This window comes from Lepidochelys kempii, chromosome 4 (assembly GCF_965140285.1).
Source record: "Lepidochelys kempii isolate rLepKem1 chromosome 4, rLepKem1.hap1, whole genome shotgun sequence".
Lineage (NCBI taxonomy): Eukaryota > Metazoa > Chordata > Testudines > Cheloniidae > Lepidochelys > Lepidochelys kempii.
Genome location: NC_136383.1, coordinates 72,315,834 through 72,337,418, shown reverse-complemented (window position 1 = coordinate 72,337,418; position 21,585 = coordinate 72,315,834). Strand labels below are relative to the sequence as shown.

General features: G+C 40.6%; 1 protein-coding gene across 3 annotated transcripts in view; it reads left to right on the top strand.

The window, feature by feature from the left end:
- Positions 1–16,314: 16,314 nt before the first annotated feature.
- HPGD (15-hydroxyprostaglandin dehydrogenase) overlaps positions 16,315–21,585 on the top strand; it is a 37,910-nt gene continuing 32,639 nt past the window's right edge. For 2 of the 3 annotated variants that reach the window (XM_073341663.2, XM_073341662.2), the window contains exons 1-2: positions 16,315–16,913; positions 17,301–17,424. In XM_073341663.2, coding sequence (XP_073197764.1) covers positions 16,821–16,913; positions 17,301–17,424 — 217 coding nt within the window. In that variant the 5' untranslated portion in view covers positions 16,315–16,820. Of the gene's footprint in view, positions 16,914–16,949; positions 17,425–21,585 lie in introns of those variants that run through there. The other variant, XM_073341664.2, reaches the window with a different exon arrangement.

The window sequence follows — 21,585 nt, the reverse complement described above, 5'->3', positions numbered from 1 at the left end:
AGAGTAACTGTCCTGGCAGAGGGACAGAAGAGGACTGGCAGAGTGTCTGGGACACTGGAATGTAGTATGTGTTGCATCAATGGCTGAGAGAATATGTAACTTTTTTAAGGATAGTTGCAGCAGTGTAATAAATGGTCTGTTTTGGGATTTATGTTTGGCACTATCTATGCTATGGTTTTGATAACAAACTGGCCGAAGGAAGGGTATTATTCCATCAAGAGAGCCTGAAGTAGAGTCCTTATGTTGCCTGAGGGGGAACTGAGGCAGGCACGCCTGTCATGTTGTGTCTTGTTGCAAGAGGGTGCACCAGTCAAGGTGGCTTTATGGACACCATCTTTATGCCATGAAATATTCACTTGCTCATGGGGAATTCCCAGTTGCTCCACTAGAGCACCTGTCTGCCCCATTTTGCCATTGGACTGGAATGCAAAGTGGATGGACTGAGGGCCAATAACTGGTCCAGTAGCTTGTACTCTGAACAGTGATTGTTTTAGAGGGGAATTTTTGAGGCATACAGCTCCCCTAGAAACTTTCACCATTTAAAAACAAAATTAGTGTTCAGAATTCAAGGTATTCGGCCATTCTAATGGGTCAGCAGACACGGGCCACATTAACAAAATGAGAGTGTCATATTTTCTATTGTCTGACAACTAAAGAAAAAATAAAAATAGAACTTGGAGTGAACACTTTTACTGACTAGTGCTCATTTGTTGGTGAAGACATACAGAATGCTAAATGAATAAAGGCAAATAACTCATCCTGCCCTAAATGTGAGGTTGTTTTATTTTCTGAGTTAACTTAGATAGTCCTGTTTTTAGCTATATTGTTTCCCAAACATCTGGGAATGGGATGAAAGTTCTTTTATTTTCCTTTGGAAATGTAGAAAAAAACAATGAGCCACCTGTACCTTTCCCATCATCCAGTGGTCCTTCTGGATTTTGCCTTTATAACTTTCTAAACTATGGTTATCACACACTGTGTTTCCTCTGCCCATCTTTAATGCCTGTCTCTTTGAGCTCTAGAACATGTATTGGCTCTTTTTATTCTACATTGTTCTTGGCTATGTCCACCTTTCATAATTATAGGACTGAAAGTTCAACTGAGTTCAGTAACAAGCAAGTTATCCCATGCCAGATAAATGGAATACAGACAGAAGTTGTCTCAAAGTAGGCTGCTGATAATCTTGCTTTATTTAATTCAATATTTTTAAAGGGGTTCATAAACAAATTATGACCATATTGTATCTTCCCTGTCTTGTTGACATAGTTCCTAGGTGAAGTGAACAACAAGCCAAAACAGTTTTCTGCTATTTTCACAGTCACGGAGCTCTTTCGTCTACCCATGGTCTACTTCAAAGGACAACTTCTGCAATTTTTCCCATTACTTCCTTTTATGTGGTTTAGAATGTATGATTACCAACCTCTTCCTGAAAATACTTAACCCTCAGTTATCACAAATTGTGTTTCCTAACTAGTCCCATTTGAAAATTCCAGGAATTTCTATGTTGTTTACTTAATGTGCCATACAGTGGGGAAGCAATACCTAAAGTAGGATTTAAAGCTGTGATGTTAGCCTGTTATCTAACATGCTAACTGGCATGTTTGGAAAAAACTAGTGTAAACTTGAAGTCAGTGGACTTTGCATCAGTCCTCTAATCCTGTTTCCACTGAAGTCAATAGTCAAAGAGAAGAAGGATGGCTGCTGATGCTTAGCCCACCAAATTGCTTAGATCCGCTCTGAGACAGAGCGGTTAAAATGCCAGCTGTTGATCTACATGAGTGCTCCTCTTGTGGATACTACTAAGCAAAATTTAGGGAAAAAAGGCTAGATAGAAATATGATTATCAGGTTTGTTACATAACTGTAAGTAAGAACAATGTAATAAACCGATATATTACAAGATTAAATTACCAGTTCTTTCCCAATCATCACTTTCCTCCCATTTTGCTGAGTTCTCTATAATTTGTTAAAGCTTTAGTTTTGCTTAATTAGCCAAATGCTAAAATAACAACAGAATCAGCATGAATTAATTCATATCCACCTGAATTTCACATAACTATGATTCATCATGAAATGGTTGATTTGTCTTAATTCCTAGGATACTATTTTAAATTTACACATTGTTGTTTTTTCCCTCTGAATTTTTGGAAATCTTAGTTGGCTGTTGAGATATTCTGTCTTGAACTTTCTGTTCTCCGGATGTTGTTAGTATCGCTGAGCCAGAGGCCAGGAGACATAAGACAGCCAGAAGAAACCTAGAAAAGGAACTCTGTGTTTTAGCCTGGGGGTGGTACTCAAAATGTGTAATGGGGATCCTGAAAACAACATCTGTGGGACAAAAGTTCCAAAGAAAATGACCCTAGAATAATTGTCAAAAAGGAAACTGAAAGCTCCATCTTAGCTGCACTTTTTGTACGCATTAGCTGTCTTTGCTAAAGGCTGTGATTCAACTCTTTTGGAAACCCCCACAATTTACTTAATGAGAATGGACTTCTGCTATGTGGAAACTGGGATTTAAATTTAATTTAATCTGAAAAACAGAGAAGTAACTGAAGTCCACGTGGCTAGGCCAGAACTCTAGTATGGAATGAATAAACATGATCAGGACAGGATTATTCCATTTGAACAAGTAGAATCATAGAATATCAGGTTTGGGAGGGACCTCAGGAGATCATCTAGTCCAACCCCCTGATCAAAGCAGGACCTAATCCACAACTAAATCATCCCAGCCAGGGCTTTGTCAAGCCTGACCTTACAAACCTCTAAGGAAGGAGATTCCACCACCTCCCTAGGTAACCCATTCCCGTGCTTCACCACCCTCCTAGCGAAAAAGCTTTTCCTAATATCCAATCTAAACCTCCCCCACTGTAACTTGAGACCATTACTCCTCGTTCTGTCATCTGCTACCACTGAGAACAGCCTAGATCCATCCTCTTTGGAACCCCCTTTCAGGTAGTTGAAAGCAGCTATCAAATCCCCCCTCATTCTTCTCTTCTGCAGACTAAATAATCCCAGTACCCTCAGCCTCTCTTCATAAATCATGTGCTCCAGCCCCCTAATCATTTTTGTTGCACTCTGCTGGACGTTTTCCAATTTTTCCACATCCTCCTTGTAGTGTGGGACCCAAAACTGGACATAGTACTCCAGATGAGGCCTCACCAATATAGAATAGAGGGGAATGATCACATCCCTCAATCTGCTGGCAATGCTTCTACTTATTTATACAGCTCAAAATGCTGTTAGCCTTCTTGTGACGCAGTGCTCTTTTCCCCTATTTTCAAATAATTCACTTTGGGTTTTTTTGTTTTGTTTTTTTGACTGATGATACTAGACCAGGCAGGAATATTGAGGAGCCTAATGTATATTGCTTATTATTATATTTTAAAGGATTTATAACCAGTTCATTGTATATATAGTTAGTGTATGAAACCATGTCTTCGTGTCACTGATATTTTTATCCTCACTTCCAATTGTATGTTGAATCATAGAATATCAGGGTTGGAAGGGACCCCAGAAGGTCATCTAGTCCAACCCCCTGCTCAAAGCAGGACCAATTCCCAGTTAAATCATCCCAGCAAGGGCTTTGTCAAGCCTGACCTTAAAAACCTCTAAGGAAGGAGATTCTACCACCTCCCTAGGTAACGCATTCCAGTGTTTCACCACCCTCTTAGTGAAAAAGTTTTTCCTAATATCCAATCTAAACCTCCCCCACTGCAACTTGAGACCATTACTCCTCGTTCTGTCATCTGCTACCATTGAGAACAGTCTAGAGCCATCCTCTTTGGAACCCCCTTTCAGGTAGTTGAAAGCAGCTATCAAATCCCCCCTCATTCTTCTCTTCTGCAGGCTAAACAATCCCAGCTCCCTCAGCCTCTCCTCATAACTCATGTGTTCCAGTCCCCTAATCATTTTTGTTGCCCTTCGCTGGACTCTCTCCAATTTATCCACATCCTTCTTGAAGTGTGGGGCCCAAAACTGGACACAGTACTCCAGATGAGGCCTCACCAATGTCGAATAGGGACATTACTTAAACTAGACTGTAAGTCCTTCAGGGCAGGGACTGTCTCTTTCTGTGTGGTTGTACTGTCACCGAATCCTTAGTGAAGTTTCTGAGTGCTACTGTAATACGAATGATAACAATAATCTTTAGCTGCATTGAATACCTGCAGCTGGTATTAAAATAACTGAAAGTTGCAGTTATTCAGCCTTTGTTGACCTGATGCTGCCCTCATTGAAATTAATTCCCATTTATTTAAATAAGAGTAGGACTGAGTTCTTTGTTAGCAAATACTCACTACCTGTTGACAATCACAGACAGGAATGTCTTCCTTGTTTAAATGGATTTGAGTGATTTTTCAGTTATATAATCAGATCAGATAACTAAAAACACAAGTGAGAAATGCATATTCTTCTCCGGCACTAAACTCCACCCCACCCACAGTTACTTAAAGTAAAGAAACACATAATCTCATTCTGTAAATATTGTTGCCCTTGTGGGAGTCTGTAATGGGTCAACTTGTCTCTGAAATATAAGTTAGTGACAGAGGGTTATGTTCACAAACAGACTTGGGGACCTAACTGCCACTTCTGCGCCTAACTGTTGGAGTTAGGGACCTATTAAGATCCTCAGCTACCACTTAACCCTGGTAAGTGGTGTCAGCCAATAGGTTTGCACAAATAAACCTAAGTCCTGCCTTCACTGAGGTGATTGGCATCTAGTCAGTGGTGCAAGTAGATTTTAACTCTTACATGTATGGTACCGATCCCCAGATTCTGCCCCCCGCCCACCACCCATAAAAAATGTTCCATGACTAGAGCCCTGCACGGATACAAATTTATACCCACGGGTGCAAATATTCACAAAAAGAAACTGGTATCTGCTGAACCGCAGGGCTCTCCCAGGAACCAGAGCAGTGAAAGGACCAGAACGTTGGGCTGCCACTCCCAGGAGCCAGCACACCAAACCGGCAGCTTCTCTGGCATAGCTGTACCAGCCTCACCCCCCAGCCCTTTCATGCAGCTGCATCTCCTCCAGGGATCTCTACAGCCCTGCCAGAGGACAGGGTTGGGGGCGTGGCTGGGGGTAGTACATTCATGCCAGAGGAGCTGCCAGTAAGGAGCGCTGGCTCCTGGGAACGGCGGCCCCACATTCTGCTCCTTTCGCCGCTGCGGTTCCCTGGAGAGCCCTGCAGCTCAGCAGATACCGATTTCTATCCACGGATATCCATGGTATAAATTTTTATCCGCGCATGACTCTACAATTTATTCGTGAAAATGTGTCTTTCCGTTAATGGCACACCAGCAAAAATGCCTTAATGGTACGGCGTACCTGACTGTACCAGCTTACTTGCACCACTGCATCTAGTCAAGCCCAGCCCCCAGACAGCATTCACAAACTAGACATTCTCCCACCTATTGCCCCAGCAGGGCTCGATCCTGTAGGCATACTTACAGCATGTCTAGCCCACACAAAAGACAGCAAATTAGTGATGGTTCATGGCTCTGAATTGTAACTAAAGGAAGATACATCCCTCCAAACCGGAGTTAGGCACAAGCTCCCTGAGAGACATCACAGAGACTCAGGATATTTCCTCATTTTATTTGTTTTCCTTTCTATACACACATACTAGAAGGGAAAAAAAAAGAACTAATAGTTTAGTTGCTGAAAATGCACTTTTGGTTGATCTAAATGTATTTGTAAATTTGTGTCAAGTTCAGAGTGTAGTTTTGATTGAACTGAAAAATCAGAATGTTTCAGTAATGTCATGCCAATTTACAGTCATTCACATGGATGGGGGATGCCAAGGTGCTGATCCGCAATTTGCCATTAGCGGATAAACTGCTACCCAGGGCTTGTAATAACCTCTGCATTGGTTTATAAAACTGAAATCCCTCCATAGCTACATTAATAAACACAGAAATGGATCCAGAAACTTACTCAACTCCAAGGTGACTTCTGCTTCTTCAGTTTCTGATGCCAATTTTGCAGAAGGCCACTCTTCCATGGGTGGGGGAGGGCAACCATAAAGCTCCTCTAAGTATGGCCCCAGGATGTGCTACAGCTGCTCCTGCAGCAAAACCTTTTGGGGGACTGGTTTCATCACCAGAATCATTGGCTCCCATCTATTTCCAGGATAGACTCTGGGGTCACCATCCTGGCTGACCAAGTCATTGTGCACAGCTGTTGGCTCCATGGTAGGTGCAGTACCCAGTACCAGTCAAAGTCCTCGTAAAATAGGCATGTTGATGGCAAATTCCCAGTGATGCAGTTCTAGTCCCTGGTCTTTGCCACTTAATCTACTCACTGCATTGGTTACCAGCCCAGTAAATTTCCAGTGCTACCAGCTTCTTTGCTATTTGCTATCTGGTGTAGTCATTCCCAGTACTCTTACTAAAATCCAATGTTTTACTTGCCTCTCACCAGAGATTCACCAAAAATTGGCTGTGTTCCTGCAACCAGAAAGCAGCACACTTAGGAAAGGACTTCTTTAGGTGAGTGGCCACTGCAAACACAGGAGAAGATTCACTGTGTCTTCGCTGAGTCCAGCATGACTGCGTCCACAATGCGAAATACTAGGGCTTGAACACTAGGTCCCTGCTAGATTCAAACTTCAGACCCTCAGCCTCCATGGGATCCTAGGACACTGAGTCTGAGTTTGAGAGATATGTATATAGACAAAAGGAGGGAAGTTAGGGTTTGAATCTGAGTCTGGGTTTACACTGCAGTGTAGAGATACTCAGAGATTAAGTGATTTGTCTAAGGTCACGCAGGAAGTCTGTGGATGAGCTAAGGATAGAACAGGGAATAGATGATTTTTAAAAATCCATGGATTAAGTTAATAATAAAAGTAATAATTTTAAAAATTACCTTTGCCTAGAGAAATACTTTAAAAAGCTAAAACATCAAAGAAATTGTCTTAATTTACCAAACCTGGCTCCCAGCACAAGGATAACTTTAACACACCCAACTGTGTGTAGCAATGTGTGTGCCTGTTTGAGTGTGTTTATCTTCCTCAGTGCAATCACTGCCTCAGTCAGGATGTTGGCTGATTCCTTACTCCAACTCACCAGTGAGCCAGATGCTGTTGAGCCATACATTGAGTCTCACTATCTTAAACGGTACTTCTACAATTCCTTCCACCTCACTGAGTTTATGAAAACTTAGTGTCCTCATCTCCCTATCTATGTGTTAATCTTTGGTATTTGTATATTTTCTTGACCAATGTTCCAAAGCAAGCCTACATCAGCATTTTTCTGAATGTAATTGCTCAACGCACTAATTTGATATAATGGAGCACAAAACATCACTTTTTAAAATTCTGCTTACATCACACAATTTTCTTCCAAAAGCAGTGTTTGCTGATAGAGATGGTATTTTTAAATGAGAAAGACAGTCTTCAAAATACAAGTTGAAAATTTGAATTTAGCAATATTGGTGAAATAAAATGGAAACATTCAGACAGGTTCTTATTGGTTCTGGGGACTGAATCCAGATTTCAGAGTTCTGATTAAAGTAGAATCAGTTATAACTTATTCAGATTTCTCCATCTTATAATGAAATAATAGAACAATGTAAAAAATAAAAATGGAAAGAGAATATGCAATACCCCACATTAGAGAATAAAATGCTTTTATGATAAGACTAAATAGAAATTGCAAACTTTTAAGATTAACTGTCATGAAGAGTACCATGGTATTATAAAACAATAGTCTGAGGCATTATAAAATGTTGCCTTAGGGCTCTTCTCCTTACATCTTACCTGGATAAGCAGAATTGCAAGTGAAGCTTTTGAGAAAGGCAACTATTTCAAGGGCCTCCCTCCAAGAATATTATTTCTCTATTAGCTTTTATCCTATTATATACACAAATCTAAATTAAAATAATATTAAAGTTGCAAAGTAAGCCTGTGCAACTTTAATTTGGTCCCCTTGTGCATATTATGATAGTCTTTAATTATGTGGTCACATGCTACTTTTTCCAACAATCCCTGCACTGACTATAGAATGTGTTGTATTTTCTCAATGGATAGTGTATGGTATTCATTACTGCAGCAGCTGAATGCTTCATAAACATGATAAATATATATTTGCAACACCTGTGAGGTAAGGTGGTGTTACTATCCTCATTTTACACATGGGAAATGGAGACCAGTTTGACTGCATTAGCTGCTCCTTGACTTGCCTCAGAATGGACTCATACAATAATAAGCCTGTGTTCATATTTTTAATTTGAATTCAAGACAATAATATTGATGGAAAAAACTTATACATATTAAAAAAATTATAGGTCAGGTCCTTAGGGTATAAATTGGCAAAGCTTAGCTGACTTCCATGGAGTTATGCTGACAAACAAGCTGAATATCTGACCTAATATCTTTATAGTGAGATAAGGCAACATTTTAATGGTTACATGGAAAATTCATATAATCCAGCGAACGTTGTTGGTTTTCTTACTAATATGTTTTTTTTAATAGAAGTTTTATTACTTTTCTAGTTTTTATAACGGGTTGCCTCACTGGACATTTTATAATTCTAAATTGCCTGGATACATAATTCAGAATTTTCATTGCTAACCTGTACTTACACCAACAAAAATAATTTCCCAAAAGAACCAGAAAACTGCTCTGCCTTTTTTGTTTGTTTCCGCAATGTGGTCTAAGGCTGCCCTGCAAAGGTAAGTGCATAACATAACATAATATAATCTCAGTCAATTAGTTTTCTCCAGAGAGAAGTTATTCCTTTCATGTATGAACATATTCATTACTTCAGCTTCAGGTTCGTGTGAAGGCAATAAAGAAAAATTATGTTCCTCATTGTGGATGGTTTCTGTGTCCTGCTTTGCAGAGGGAGGCTGAAAGGCTTAATCTGATAAGAATATCTAAAAACGTTCTTTGAGTATTGCTAATTATAAATATATTTGAAAGAAAGGTGCAAATTAACTAGAAAGAATTATGTGCCTCTCAAAACATCCTGCCAAAATGTTTAATTATCAAAACAGTATAGGAATATCTTAATACCTTTCCATACTTGTGATTTTTGAAAATAGTTCTTTGTGGTAGTTGCATGTTTAACTGACACATAATATTGGCATGTACAAATGGTGGTGTACATGCCAATAGAGATAAAGGTATGTGTGTGTCTGTATACATCCTTTGTTCATGCCAACTTTACCATTAAACTAAGGAACGTGACTAACTTACACTAACACATTTCTTTTTGAAAAGTAAATGTTTGAGCTCCTTTCCCACAACAAATAAAATGAGGAATATAAAAGCTCATGCTTTAGGGCATAACTGGTGGGGTTTAGGAAAAAGAGTCTGTTACAATTCATAATTGTCCCTAATGGAGTTTTTTCCACGTTTACGGTCTATTGTCAGGATACAGATGGACCACTACCTGATTGGATATGACAACTCCTAAGTTCTTTTATTAAAACTGAATGCTGTATTCATAAAAGTTGCCATTTTAAGAGTCCTGGGAAAAAGGAAGTTTTGTGTCTATCTGCTAGAGCTCCAGTAAAAACATTAAATGCTGCAAAAACCCAAGCAGATGATAGCCTGAGTAACCTTTAATGATAAATTGTTTATAAATAGTGTTTCCAACATAAAATGCAGCTTTAGGGCAATATTTTGTCTTTTGTATCATTGGCCACATTGTGGTGAAGGAAGACCAAGCTGTAACAAGGGCCCCAGGAATAATTCTAGCTAGCAAGTTCTGCTGCAGCAATTCCACCACCTTTTGCATGAGTGCAGCAAGTACATTCCTCGGTACTCAGTCAGCTCTGCCAGCCAGTGCAATGAGTCACAGTTTTACCACTACATGCACCTTTTGGAGACTAACACCTCCTGTTGTTCTGACCAGACACAGTGTCTCCAGACTCAAATGTATTGTGCCCATACCCTGTGCAACAATGCGTGGGGGGAGGGGGGGAAGCTTCCTTACATCATCTCTTCCCTCCCTATACACCCCACAGAGGGGGAAAAGTATAGCTCACTGGACTCTGCATTATCATCCATACCACAGTTTAGCATCTTTGGGTTAGTTTACTAAATTACTTTTCAACAGCCTCCACCCACCGTGTCCACAGCATTGTGCAGTGAGATGATACTTTGGGACACTCTTATGTAAGAAGTGTGTGTAGTGGAATCTTAAACCACTTCAACTGTCCCAGAAACAGAGGGACTTCAGCCACGGTTCTTACAGAACCCAAAGGCCAGCTTTGGCTGGTTTCTTGGAGTACTGTGAATCATGACCTTTGGGAAAATTAATGAAAACTTTCCAACCTAGAAGATTAATTATTCTAGTTCACATTTTCAAGAACAAGGGTTACAATAACATGACCATTTGGCTATTCAAGCAATGTAGCAGCCTGGATTAGTCTTTCAGGGTATTTTGTTTGTTTGTATTTTATGGTAATCAAAAACTTTTTTTCCAGGTAACATGAAAGAAGTGGGGTTAAAGAGGGTACTACGTGCATAGCAGAAGGGACATAGCTGTGAATGCAAGGACGAAACCAAGAAGGCATGGAGGCTTGTGTCACTGGAGTAGTGGCGGACCAAGGAAAAACTGTGACAAGAGTTGTTAGAGATGGAAGCTGGGCTAGTGCCATGAAAGCAAGAGCAAAAAGATTAAACTTAATACACAGGGCAATAGGGAGCAAAAAGAGGGATTCAAAAAGGGGGCGATGGTGGTTATGGCCCCAGATGACTGACAAAGAAGATTATTTTAGCAACAGCATATTGGATTGGGTTTGACACACACCTCTTATGTCCTACTTCAGAGTGGTGGACCACCTGGTTCTCGATGTGACAGTGGACTGTAGTAAGTGTATAATGACCAACGCAAATTAGTTCTGTCTTTTTGGTCACAGAGACTGATTTTATTTATATTATGGAGATCCAGGACATATTGGTTGTTCCATCAAGTGTATGCAGTGGCATGCAACAGCAATGTTGAAGTGTCTTCTTTGCTTTATCTTTGTCATTGAGCTTGTATGTTACCTGAAAACTCCAAAATAAAGTAAAAGAAAACAAGTGTGTAACTGTAGGCAGCAAAGGCCAAAGTTTAAGCGGTATGTTTCAGATCAAGTGCCAGTTGTGGTATTACTGTACCTTCTTTAATAGGGGCGTTTATTGATTTACAAATGCAATAAAGAATGGGCTGAGTCTTGAAATTCCAAAGTTCAGTGACAGTATGGACTCTGAATGGTATCTCTATTACACAGTGACTTAGAAAGTCACCAGTTATCACACCACAGTATTTAAATATTTCATCTAAGTTTTATTTCAGATATCATAATTAACTGATGTTTGCAACCCTAGTAATAATCTCTGAAAGAATCTTATTTGTTGTGGGGCTGTCAGAGATGTCAGAACCACTACAGTCTAATTCACTAGACCAGCAACTGAAATTAAAACCAGGAACAGGGATCTGCCAAAAGACATGTTACCATACACCATTGCCTCAGCCATAAGAATCAGAGGTAAACAGCTCTACCAGTAATCTGAACAATGTCACTGGGGACAAAGAACTGAGAACTCAAGGGGAGGCCAGGAATATTAGGGTCATTTAGTTATGGCTGGCAGTGTGTCCATGTGGTCTAAAGTGCTAGACTCAGTTTAAAGAGGAAAGATTGTCCAGTGCTTAGGGCCTTAGTCTGGGATTTGGGTAGACCTGAGTTCCATTGCCTGCTCTGCCAGACTTCCTGTGTGATGTTGGTCAAGTCACTTAGTCTCTGTGCCTCAGTTCCCCAGCAATAAAATGGAAATAATTGTACTTTCCTATCTCACAGGGTTGTTGAGGAGATAAATGTTAACATTGTGGGGTGCTCAAATATTACAGTAATGGGGGTCACCTAAGTACAGTACCTAAAATAGATACAAAACCAAATTCTTATTAAGAAACCATCAAACTATCTTGGTATTTGTGGTACTGCATAGAAGCTGCACTTGCTTCCTTGGGCATGTAATTTTAGAAGTACCTCTCCAAACTTCTCCTTAGTAAGTAAACACTTTACTATGTGTGAGTATGTAATATGGTCCATTTTTCAGAGTTTCCAATCTACGTATAGAATGAGAGACAAGAATTGGATACAACACAGAGACAGGGGAGCATAAAGTAACAATGTAACAGTTCTGAACAGCATGATTAGAAATCATCACAGCACATCAGATTCAATTTGTTGTCAAGATTTTTGTAGACATCATGGCAGAGGAAAGTTTAAGGAGGGATCTGAAGAAAGATAATGAAGTGGTGCTGAGGCTATTTACAGTAAGCTCCTTTTATGCATAAGAGATAGCATGGAAGAACATGCAAAGTCTCTTGAAAAATTTGATAAATGAGCAATCAAAATTATTGGCAGAGCGGAGACAGAAGTCAACATCTAGATAGTGGATACAAGACGAAAGGCTGAGGATAAACAATGCCTTAAAATAAAGACAGTCATTTCTGTTCTACATGGTGGGAAAAGCAAAGCCAGTGGAAGGATGCCAAGAGAGGGATGACATGGTTAAAATGATGAGCCAGGAAAATGATCTTTGCAGCAAAGTGGGGCAATATGGCATTTTTCAAGGTCAGAGAGGGGGAACTGCAGGAACTGAGACATAAGGTGAAGGTCTGGATGAGTTTTAACTATGTTGATGAAGAAGAAAGGCTGGACCTTGGAGATACAGTGCAGCAAGAAATGACAAGCTATAACCTGGAGCTATGGGTCTAAAGAGAGATGTCTACATTATGTCACTGAGGCAGGGGGAAGACAGTGGTAATGTCCATCATAACTGAGAAAGGAGGTCTTGGAGGCAGGAGGGGAAATTAGGAGGAAGTTAGGAACTCTGTTTTGGCATATTGAAGTTAAACTGACAGCTGGATACCTACAAGTCAGAAAGAAAGGCAAAGATTTTAGCTTGACAGTAGACAGACCTAGAGTAGAGGGGTAGATCTGTGAGCTGTCATCTTAAAGAAGATATTTCAACTCATCTTTGTGAATGAGGTCAACTATAAAGAGAGTGTAGAGGGAGAAGAGGAGGGGATCCAGCATGTAGCCTTATAACCTTCTTGATCATTCATTATTTTTTGCATATTTATTTCCTCCTCATAGCCAAACAATAAGTTTTCTTTATGCTCTTCTTTTTTAAACCAGAGAAGGTTGAGACATCATTTAAAAACACAGAAATCACCCCAAACTTTCCTTCCAATGGATCACAGGACTTTAATAAGGGGCTTCTGAGAGCCCTCTCTACCATAACAAATACGGATAACCCAGATCTTGCATTCATGTTGTCAAGGTTCCTCCCCCACTCTGAACTCTAGGGTACAGATGTGGGGACCTGCATGAAAAACCTCCTAAGCTTATCTTTACCAGCTTAGGTCAAAACTTCCCCAAGGTACAAAATATTCCTCCCGTTGTCCTTGGACTGGCCGCTACCACCACCAAACTAATACTGGTTACTGGGGAAGAGCTGTTTGGACGCATCCTTCCCCCCAAAATACTTCCCAAAACCTTGCACCCCACCTTTCCTGGGAAATGTTAGATAAAAAGTCACCAATTTGCCTAGGTGACTACAGACTCAGACTCTTGGATCTTAAGAACAATGAACAATCCTCCCAACACTTGCAACCCCCCTTTCCTGGGAAATGTTGGATAAAAAGCCTCACCAATTCGCATAGGTGACCACGGACCCAAACCCTTGGATCTGAGAACAATGAAAAAGCATTCAGTTTTCTTACAAGAAGACTTTTAATAAAAATAGAAGTAAATAGAAATTAAGAAATCCCCCCTGTAAAATCAGGATGGTAGATACCTTACAGGGTAATTAGATTCAAAAACAGAGAACCCCTCTAGGCAAAACCTTAAGTTACAAAAAAGATACACAGACAGAAATAGTTATTCTATTCAGCACAATTCTTTTCTCAGCCATTTAAAGAAATCATAATCCAACACATACCTAGCTAGATTACTTACTAAAAGTTCTAAGACTCCATTCCTGGTCTATCCCCGGCAGAAACCAGCATATAGACAGACACAGACCCTTTGTTTCTCTCCCTCCTCCCAGCTTTTGAAAGTATCTTGTCTCCTCATTGGTCATTTTGGTCAGGTGCCAGCGAGGTTACCTTTAGCTTCTTAACCCTTTACAGGTGAGAGGAGCTTTCCCCTGGCCAGGAGGGATTTCAAAGGGGTTTACCCTTCCCTTTATATTCATGACACATGTAAATACCAAAAAGTGTGGGTCTGAACCATTTGTGAGTTTCCCTTTAATGAGACTGACAGAATATTATAAATTACAATTACACTAAAATCCTTATAACCCTAACAGAAATGAGTTATTCTTGTAGGCTGATCTCCTAATTTTAATCAAACATCCCAGCTTGTTAAATAGCTTTCTCACAGTCCTGATATACTCCGTGCCTTAGAACACAACATACATACATTAAAAACACAGTCTAAATTCATTGCTGTACGATCTGATAGTCAAGTGAATAGAACAGAGAGCTCCTTATAGTGTGTGTTGCCAAAATTGAAAGAGGTGAGGCATGGGAGGGGTTCACATGTGTTTGTTTTGCTTTTATTCCCAGCTGCCATACTACTATACTGTTTAAAGATTATGCCAACTGTTGGGGGTTTAATGGTTTTTCTGTAATTACATCAGGCAAAGAGAGGGCAGGGATGATTCAAAACCGATACTCAACTGTTATCGAAAATTCTTCTTTACTCATTCAGGGCCTGAGCCCAGGATTGAGGGCGTTCAGTACCTTGCGGGATTAGCCCTTGCCAGAACCAATGTGCAGTGGTACTCACATACAATGATTTTTTTTTAAATATGCAATGAGGTTTTTAAAATATACTATTGAATTTACTGCATGGAACCAGAATAGTGACTTTTAAAATTAATTTAGGTAAAGACACCCATCATTCTCATTTACGAGACTGGTACTAAGATAATTTAATAGTTTGGCTTTTAAAAAAATTACATTTACATTCTAATAGAATATATCTTCTCAAATATTTGGCCAACCAAAATGAGGCCCTACCTTCAACTCCATGGCATTTCCCTGTCTGTAGTGCTATAGCTTCTGTTTATCACCAAAACCACCACTTGGTCACTCCAGATATGGTGGTGAGACAGAGACCTCAGGGTTTAGTGTGAGGCTTATGTTAGAAAGTAGGGCACCAGAGATCTTCCTCTGCCTGCAGCACCAAGCGGGCACTCTGTGGGCCAGATTTTAATGGAAAACTCTGGGGGCCCTCACTTCACCACTCTGGCCAACTACTACCATGCAGACTCCTCACCCCCACACCAGCAGCATGCTCCCCCAGATGGGTCCCTTGTCCCCAATCCAGCCAATCCTAACTAGAGTCCTCACTCCACCCCACACCCACATTGATGTTGGATTGAAAATGGGAAAACTGGAGCCTGCTTTTTTGACTTTCACCAAAATCATAGAGTTCTGACCATGGGCAGGAGTGGGGGAGAGGGCCAAGGGGCTCAGCTAGGTGTACAACTCAGCCTACATAAACAACAAAGTACAAGACCCTCTCTCTATATAAGAAATGTATGTGGCATCTACAAAATTATTCTGGTTTTGCATATATCTATATATTTTAAAAGCATAAAATATATTGGATTTAATCCTTAATGCCTGTATACCCAAACCTCCCATTGGCATCAATGGGACTACAGGAATGCAAGAAATTCTCTCCTGGTGTAAATTCTTTGATTTACATGGAGTTACACCAAGCACAAATTTGCCTCAATGCTTCCCTCTTCTTACTGAAATTACTTTGGCTGGCTTTGGAGCAATTTATTTATTTAGAGGTAATTTATTTCAGGTTTGTTGTTAATTTTATATTTTTAACTCTTCGGACATCTGTGTCTCCTGTGGAGAGGCAGACAGTACTTTATTTATAAAGTCCTTTAATAAAACCTAGCTCCATATTTTGTGATGGATAGATTATGGCAGATTTAATTACATTTTTAAAAAAGTATCTTATTATTTACCTTAGTAACCTGATAGCTGGAACATTTTTAGAAAGCAATGGCAGAGACATGATGACCCTGGGGGAAGTATGAACACACAGGAGATTCCCCCAGCTGTTATAAAAGGGGGTGGGGGGAACTGATGGGGCCCAGCAATGCATTTAGGAGTCTGAGGAGGGACTCCACGCTTGTTATTGTTTCGGGCTCTGAAACTTGTTCCAATTATTTAGCCTGCTGCTGATACGAATTGGGCCAAGCAAAACGGATAAAACCTGAGCAGTTGCCAACAGCCCTTATCAAAAGTCCCCTAACTTGTTCTCACGCCATTTGTCCGGACGCAAAGGGGAAGAAAAGAGGCAGGACCTGTCCCCAGAGTCTGCAGCTCGGGCTTTTGTTCGTTTGGAAAAAAAAAAGAAAAACATACCAGCGAGAGGGGGAAGCTGAGCGTGCAAAGCGCCCCTGCTGGCCCCCGTCAAACCTGGGGCTCCCGGGGACGCTCTGCCCGGGAATGCCCGGCGCCACTCCGCAGACACGCACTGGGCGGGTGTCAGCGCTGTCCCAGGAGAAGGGAAAGAAAGGAGAGAAGGAGCCGCAGCAGCGACGGCAGGAGGAGGAAGAGGAGGGGGAGGGAGGAAGTGAACTTACAGGGCAGGTGACACCGAGATAGGATCCCCATCCCCAGTGTGCTTGGCAACTTCCCTCTCGCCTGCTGCCCGCGGAGGCACGGCTGTGAGGGAAGATAAAGGAGACAGGGACTCTATAAATACCAAGTGCGAGCGCGCGCGCCCCAGAGCCCTGGCGAGGGACAGAGACCGGCGCGGCGCTCAGCCTTCAGCAAGCAGCGAGCATGCACGTGAATGGCAAGGTGGCTCTGGTGACTGGCGCGGCGCAGGGCATAGGCAGAGCCTTTGTCCAAGCGCTGCTGGAGGAGGGCGCGAAGGTAAGCGCGCGTGTCCCTGGCGCACCACCCAGGGGCTGCCGCCATCCCGGAGCCACTCTCGCCTTCTTAGGAGGTCGCTTCCCCAGGGGCTGCTGCTGCTTTCTAGGAAGCCAAGAGCCTCTCCCCCAGTTTTCGTGCACGCTGTAGGTACCTGCTGCTGTTCTTCTCCCGGCTTCGTGCCCCTCCCCAGGGCCAGTTTTCCTTCCCGCTGGGGTGTGCAGGTTGGAGCAAGAGGGGCCTTAGACACGTCACCTCCCCGGCTGGGAAAAGGCTGTGTGGTATTTGGCGGGGGGAGGGGGTCCGCTCGTCCCTCTTGAATTTCCCTTGCCTTATAAATGCTGTGATCATTCCTCTCACGTGCATCGCCCCGACCTCCTCCTGGCACAGGTGGCTCTCGTGGATCGGAACCTCGAAGCCGGTGAGGAGAGCAAAGCTGCCCTGGATGAGCAGTTTGAAGCTCAGAGGACTCTTTTCATTCAGTGCGATGTTACAGATCAGGAGCAACTGCAAGGTAAGGAGGGAAATCTGTCAGCATTATACACTATCATAACATGCAACAACCTGAACAAAGCTGGGCTACTGAACCTATAACTGTGCAATTAAGGTTTCTGGAGGGCAGCCTATTTCTGATCCCTTACAAGCGTGACTCAAGTAGGATCTGTTTCTCACTCTGCAAATGTGAAATATTACTACCAGTGTGTGCCTTTGGCTTTAGGACTTGGCACATAGTAAAGAAAGGATAAAGACGTCACTGAATGTTTTGTGATACTTTTGTATGAAAGCCTCTGCATAAGATAAGGATTATTTAATGAGTAATGTATTAAAAACTTTAAAATCCAGTGTTTAATAAAGTAGAGTATTTACTTAATAAAATATTTAAAGTGTTTAATAAAGCTTCCTGGCAGACTAAAAAATGCATCTTCTCACCATGAAAGTGACAAGTTTCTGCTGGGAGTGATCTGCAATACAGATACTTAGCAGTACAATGGAACTAGTCTGAATTTAGGTTGCTATTGTTCAGATCAGAATCTGGCCATAAATGCCAAGAATGAAATGTTGCTCTTTAAGCTAAGAAATAACTTATAATACAGCTTTTTAAATTTTAACTTAAACCATTGCAGATAAAAAGCAATCAACTCCTGTGATTTTTGATTTTGTGCATGTCCTCATTCAGGAATAAACTGCTCTACTGAGCTCTGGATAATAATATTTACTTTTTTATGCAGCATTTCACAACAGACATCTCACAAACATTTCATGATAACCACAACATCCCATGACTGCAGATTCATTAAGAGATCCTTAGTTAGGTTAAAAAAAACCTTGGGTCACTTATGTGAATGCTCTTTCCATGGAAAAAGATGTTAGACTTGATATAAACACATAGTTTCTTTCTTCTGCCTCATAAATTCTATGATTGCACCTTTGTCACATGATAATCTTCACAGAAGCAATGTGTGATTATTTTAATTCTTTCTTCACAAAACTTCAGCAATTTGCAGCTTGTCCAGAATGCAGCAATCTGATTGTTCACTTGTATAAACAAGCATAACTACACTACACCTATCCCCAACTCTTTTATACTGGTTGTCTATAAAGTAGATCAATTAATTTAAATTGGCTCTGTTAGTTTTAAATTCCTTAGTGGCTACCTACTCTGTAAGCTTTTTTACGGACAGTGGTCCTCATACTACAATTTGTTCAGTGTGGGCAAATCCCTCTGTTGCTTCACTGGAGTTCCATATGGACATGTGACTGCCCCTGTGAAACAAGTTGCAGGATCAGGAACACAGTCTGCAGCCACACGGTGCACACTGTTCAGGGTCCCACTATCACATCTGCAGTCAGGTCATGGTCATGCTTTTTGCTGTGCATGGCCCAACAGTGTGGAGCTCTCTCTGCACAGACATTGGTTTTATTTTCTCCCAACCTACTTTTGAAAAATCACCTTAAAACCATTTTTCTCTGCAAAGCAGTTTTGGACTGATCAGCCTTGATCCATATTTATACCTCCCTTCCATTCCTTTTCATATCCCCTTTAAGTTGGAGCCTCTCATTTATTTTAAGGTGCTTATATTTTCAGAGGGTGGTATTTTATATTTTGTACAGTGCCAAGAACACTGGTGAGATGGATGTATATGCAAAATAAATACAATAATTATAAATTACTAATTATCATAATACTAACAAGATTCTTTTGTTTCATATGGATATGTAACAAGGCAGGCCTTCTCCCCACCTCTCAAAGACAGTCTCTCTTCAGCAGTTTTATTGTCCAAACAAACAAAAACAGTTCTTCAACTCACCCTGGCTTTTACTCACAGGAGACTTTAACCCCTTTACCTCTCAGGCTCTCACTGCCTCCTCTCACAGGTGTATCTGTCAGTTTTGCTGTTCCTGGTCCTGTTCCCTGAGCATAGCCACCCAGGGCTTTTCTCTCTGGAGGACCTTTTTCTAAACAGTTCCTTTCAGGTTCTCCCTGTCTTCCCTTAGGGGAGTCTACCAGCCCTAATTCACCAGGTCTCTTCCTTTCCCAAGCCCAGGTACCCTCTTTTAAAGCCTAATCTTGGTCATCTGACCAGACACAAGGTACACTGACCCTGCTCCCTCTTAAAGAGGTAGTGCCACCCTGTGACCAGACCCTAAACAGATGTGATCACTGTGGACTGACAAACCTGTTGCCAGCAGTAGACTACATAAACTAATCAACATTTTTTTCAACACATCAATATGACCAGTTGAAAAGTATTTGCTTTTTTTTTCCTAGTGTGGTCAAGATTATTTGTATAGGCCTAGGAATGATACACACATCATTAAGAATAAGCCAAAAGTTTTTTGTTTTTGTTATTTTAAGACAGAAGACTTTGAATGCTATGTGTCAAGGACAGTGTTATTGAAGAGCTTCTGTAGAGAGCAGGATGAAAAACAAGTGAAGCATAAAGCCAAATTCTGAAATTGAGATCAAATTAAGGGCCTGATCCTGCATCCCCAAAACTGCATTGATTCCCTGAATGACCAGTTCTGCTCCCACTGAAGTCAAAGAATTTCAATTAACTTTGATAGTGCAGGATTGGGCCACTAAGGAAGTAACATGGTTAGAGAATGTTAGGTTCAGAGACTGAAGAACAAAATAGGCAATAAACTTAACACAAAACAGAAAAGACAGGAAACTAAAAATAGAGCCCTTTAAATATCAAAGCATTATAGTGGAGGATAATATCATCATTAACTCTGAAAGGCAAGGGAGGTTAGATGAATGCATTCTTTGCTTTTAGCTGTTTTTAACATGATACAATGCTCTTGTGTTTAAAAACGACTATTGTACCATATTCTGACCCCTTCTAAAATTGCTCTGGCAGCCTTAGCCAAATACCTGGTGATTCCCCTAACTAGGGTAATCCTGAATGACACAAACACCTGATGCTGTTGGTGCTATACCCATTCTAGTGTAAGGGTGTGGCCAGAGAAAAGGAGATATGGCAACAGTGCTGTTGTAATTTTGTAATTTGTTGTAACTTTTCTGTTGGCCACAATGGCCTGGTGTCTCAAGAATACCTTTCAGGGAATCTGACGTGGTCTGGATTTTCATTTCATCAAGTTATTTATTTTCATTCAACATATATTTGTTATGTAGTATTTGTTTGATGTTTGCCACAGACAAACAGTTCAATGGAACAAGTGTTCCGTGTGATGAACAATGCTTGGAGGAAAGAAAAAGTAAAATGCGCAGAGACACGACTCAAAACTGTTCTTTTGTTCACAGAAAATGTTAATGACACTTGTTCAGTGTTTTATGATAAAGCCCTTAAGAACTCTAAATTGCTGGGAAATATGCACACATTGCTGTTGAGTCAGATTCTGGCAGTACAGACATCTCTGCACTTTCTTTTTTAAATGTATTTTTGTCTTTGAGTATTTTTGCAACCCTGAAAAAAACAGGCACCACAAAAGTGTTGTAAGCTTTTTATTCTGAAAACATTGCCATCTTTAGGGTCCCACAAAAGGTGTCTATAAGCCACTTTGGGAATTCCCTACCTGCACAGGTTGTGCTGAGCATAGAGGTCCTGAGGATCTGGCCCATTAATTTTAATTCTGTCTGATGTATAGAAACTCTGTGGAGGTAATTTGTCAACAATAGAAGGAATGAGATTGAATCTGAGAGGCTATAAATCAGTAACTGTATATATAGGGTGTACATCAATTACTCATAAATAGGTACAATTCATCAAGGAATATGGTGAAGAATTGATAGTTTAAAGATTTAAAATATTTATTAATTACATCATTGAGTAAGGATAGACTCATTCTTAAAATAATTTGAATTCAAACCCAAACATGAGTTTTTCAGACTGTGTAAAGTTTTTCTTTAAAAGATACATGGGATCAGATCCTGAATTTCTTGAATACCCAAACTAATGCAAGATCAAGCAATAAAGACTTGATTTCAGAAGATGCTGAGTGAAAAGGTTGTACTATTCTACTTCCATTAACAGTCTTAAATAGAGTTACTGTTAATACTTGTTGAATAGTTAGACAAGTGTTGTATTTGTTAAACATTAACAAAGTATGTGTTTAACATTAACTGTTTTAAAAAAATGATGAATTAACATACTTTGGTAGGGTAACAAATATCGTGCCTTGCATTCCATGTGTAACATTTAAAAATATGGAA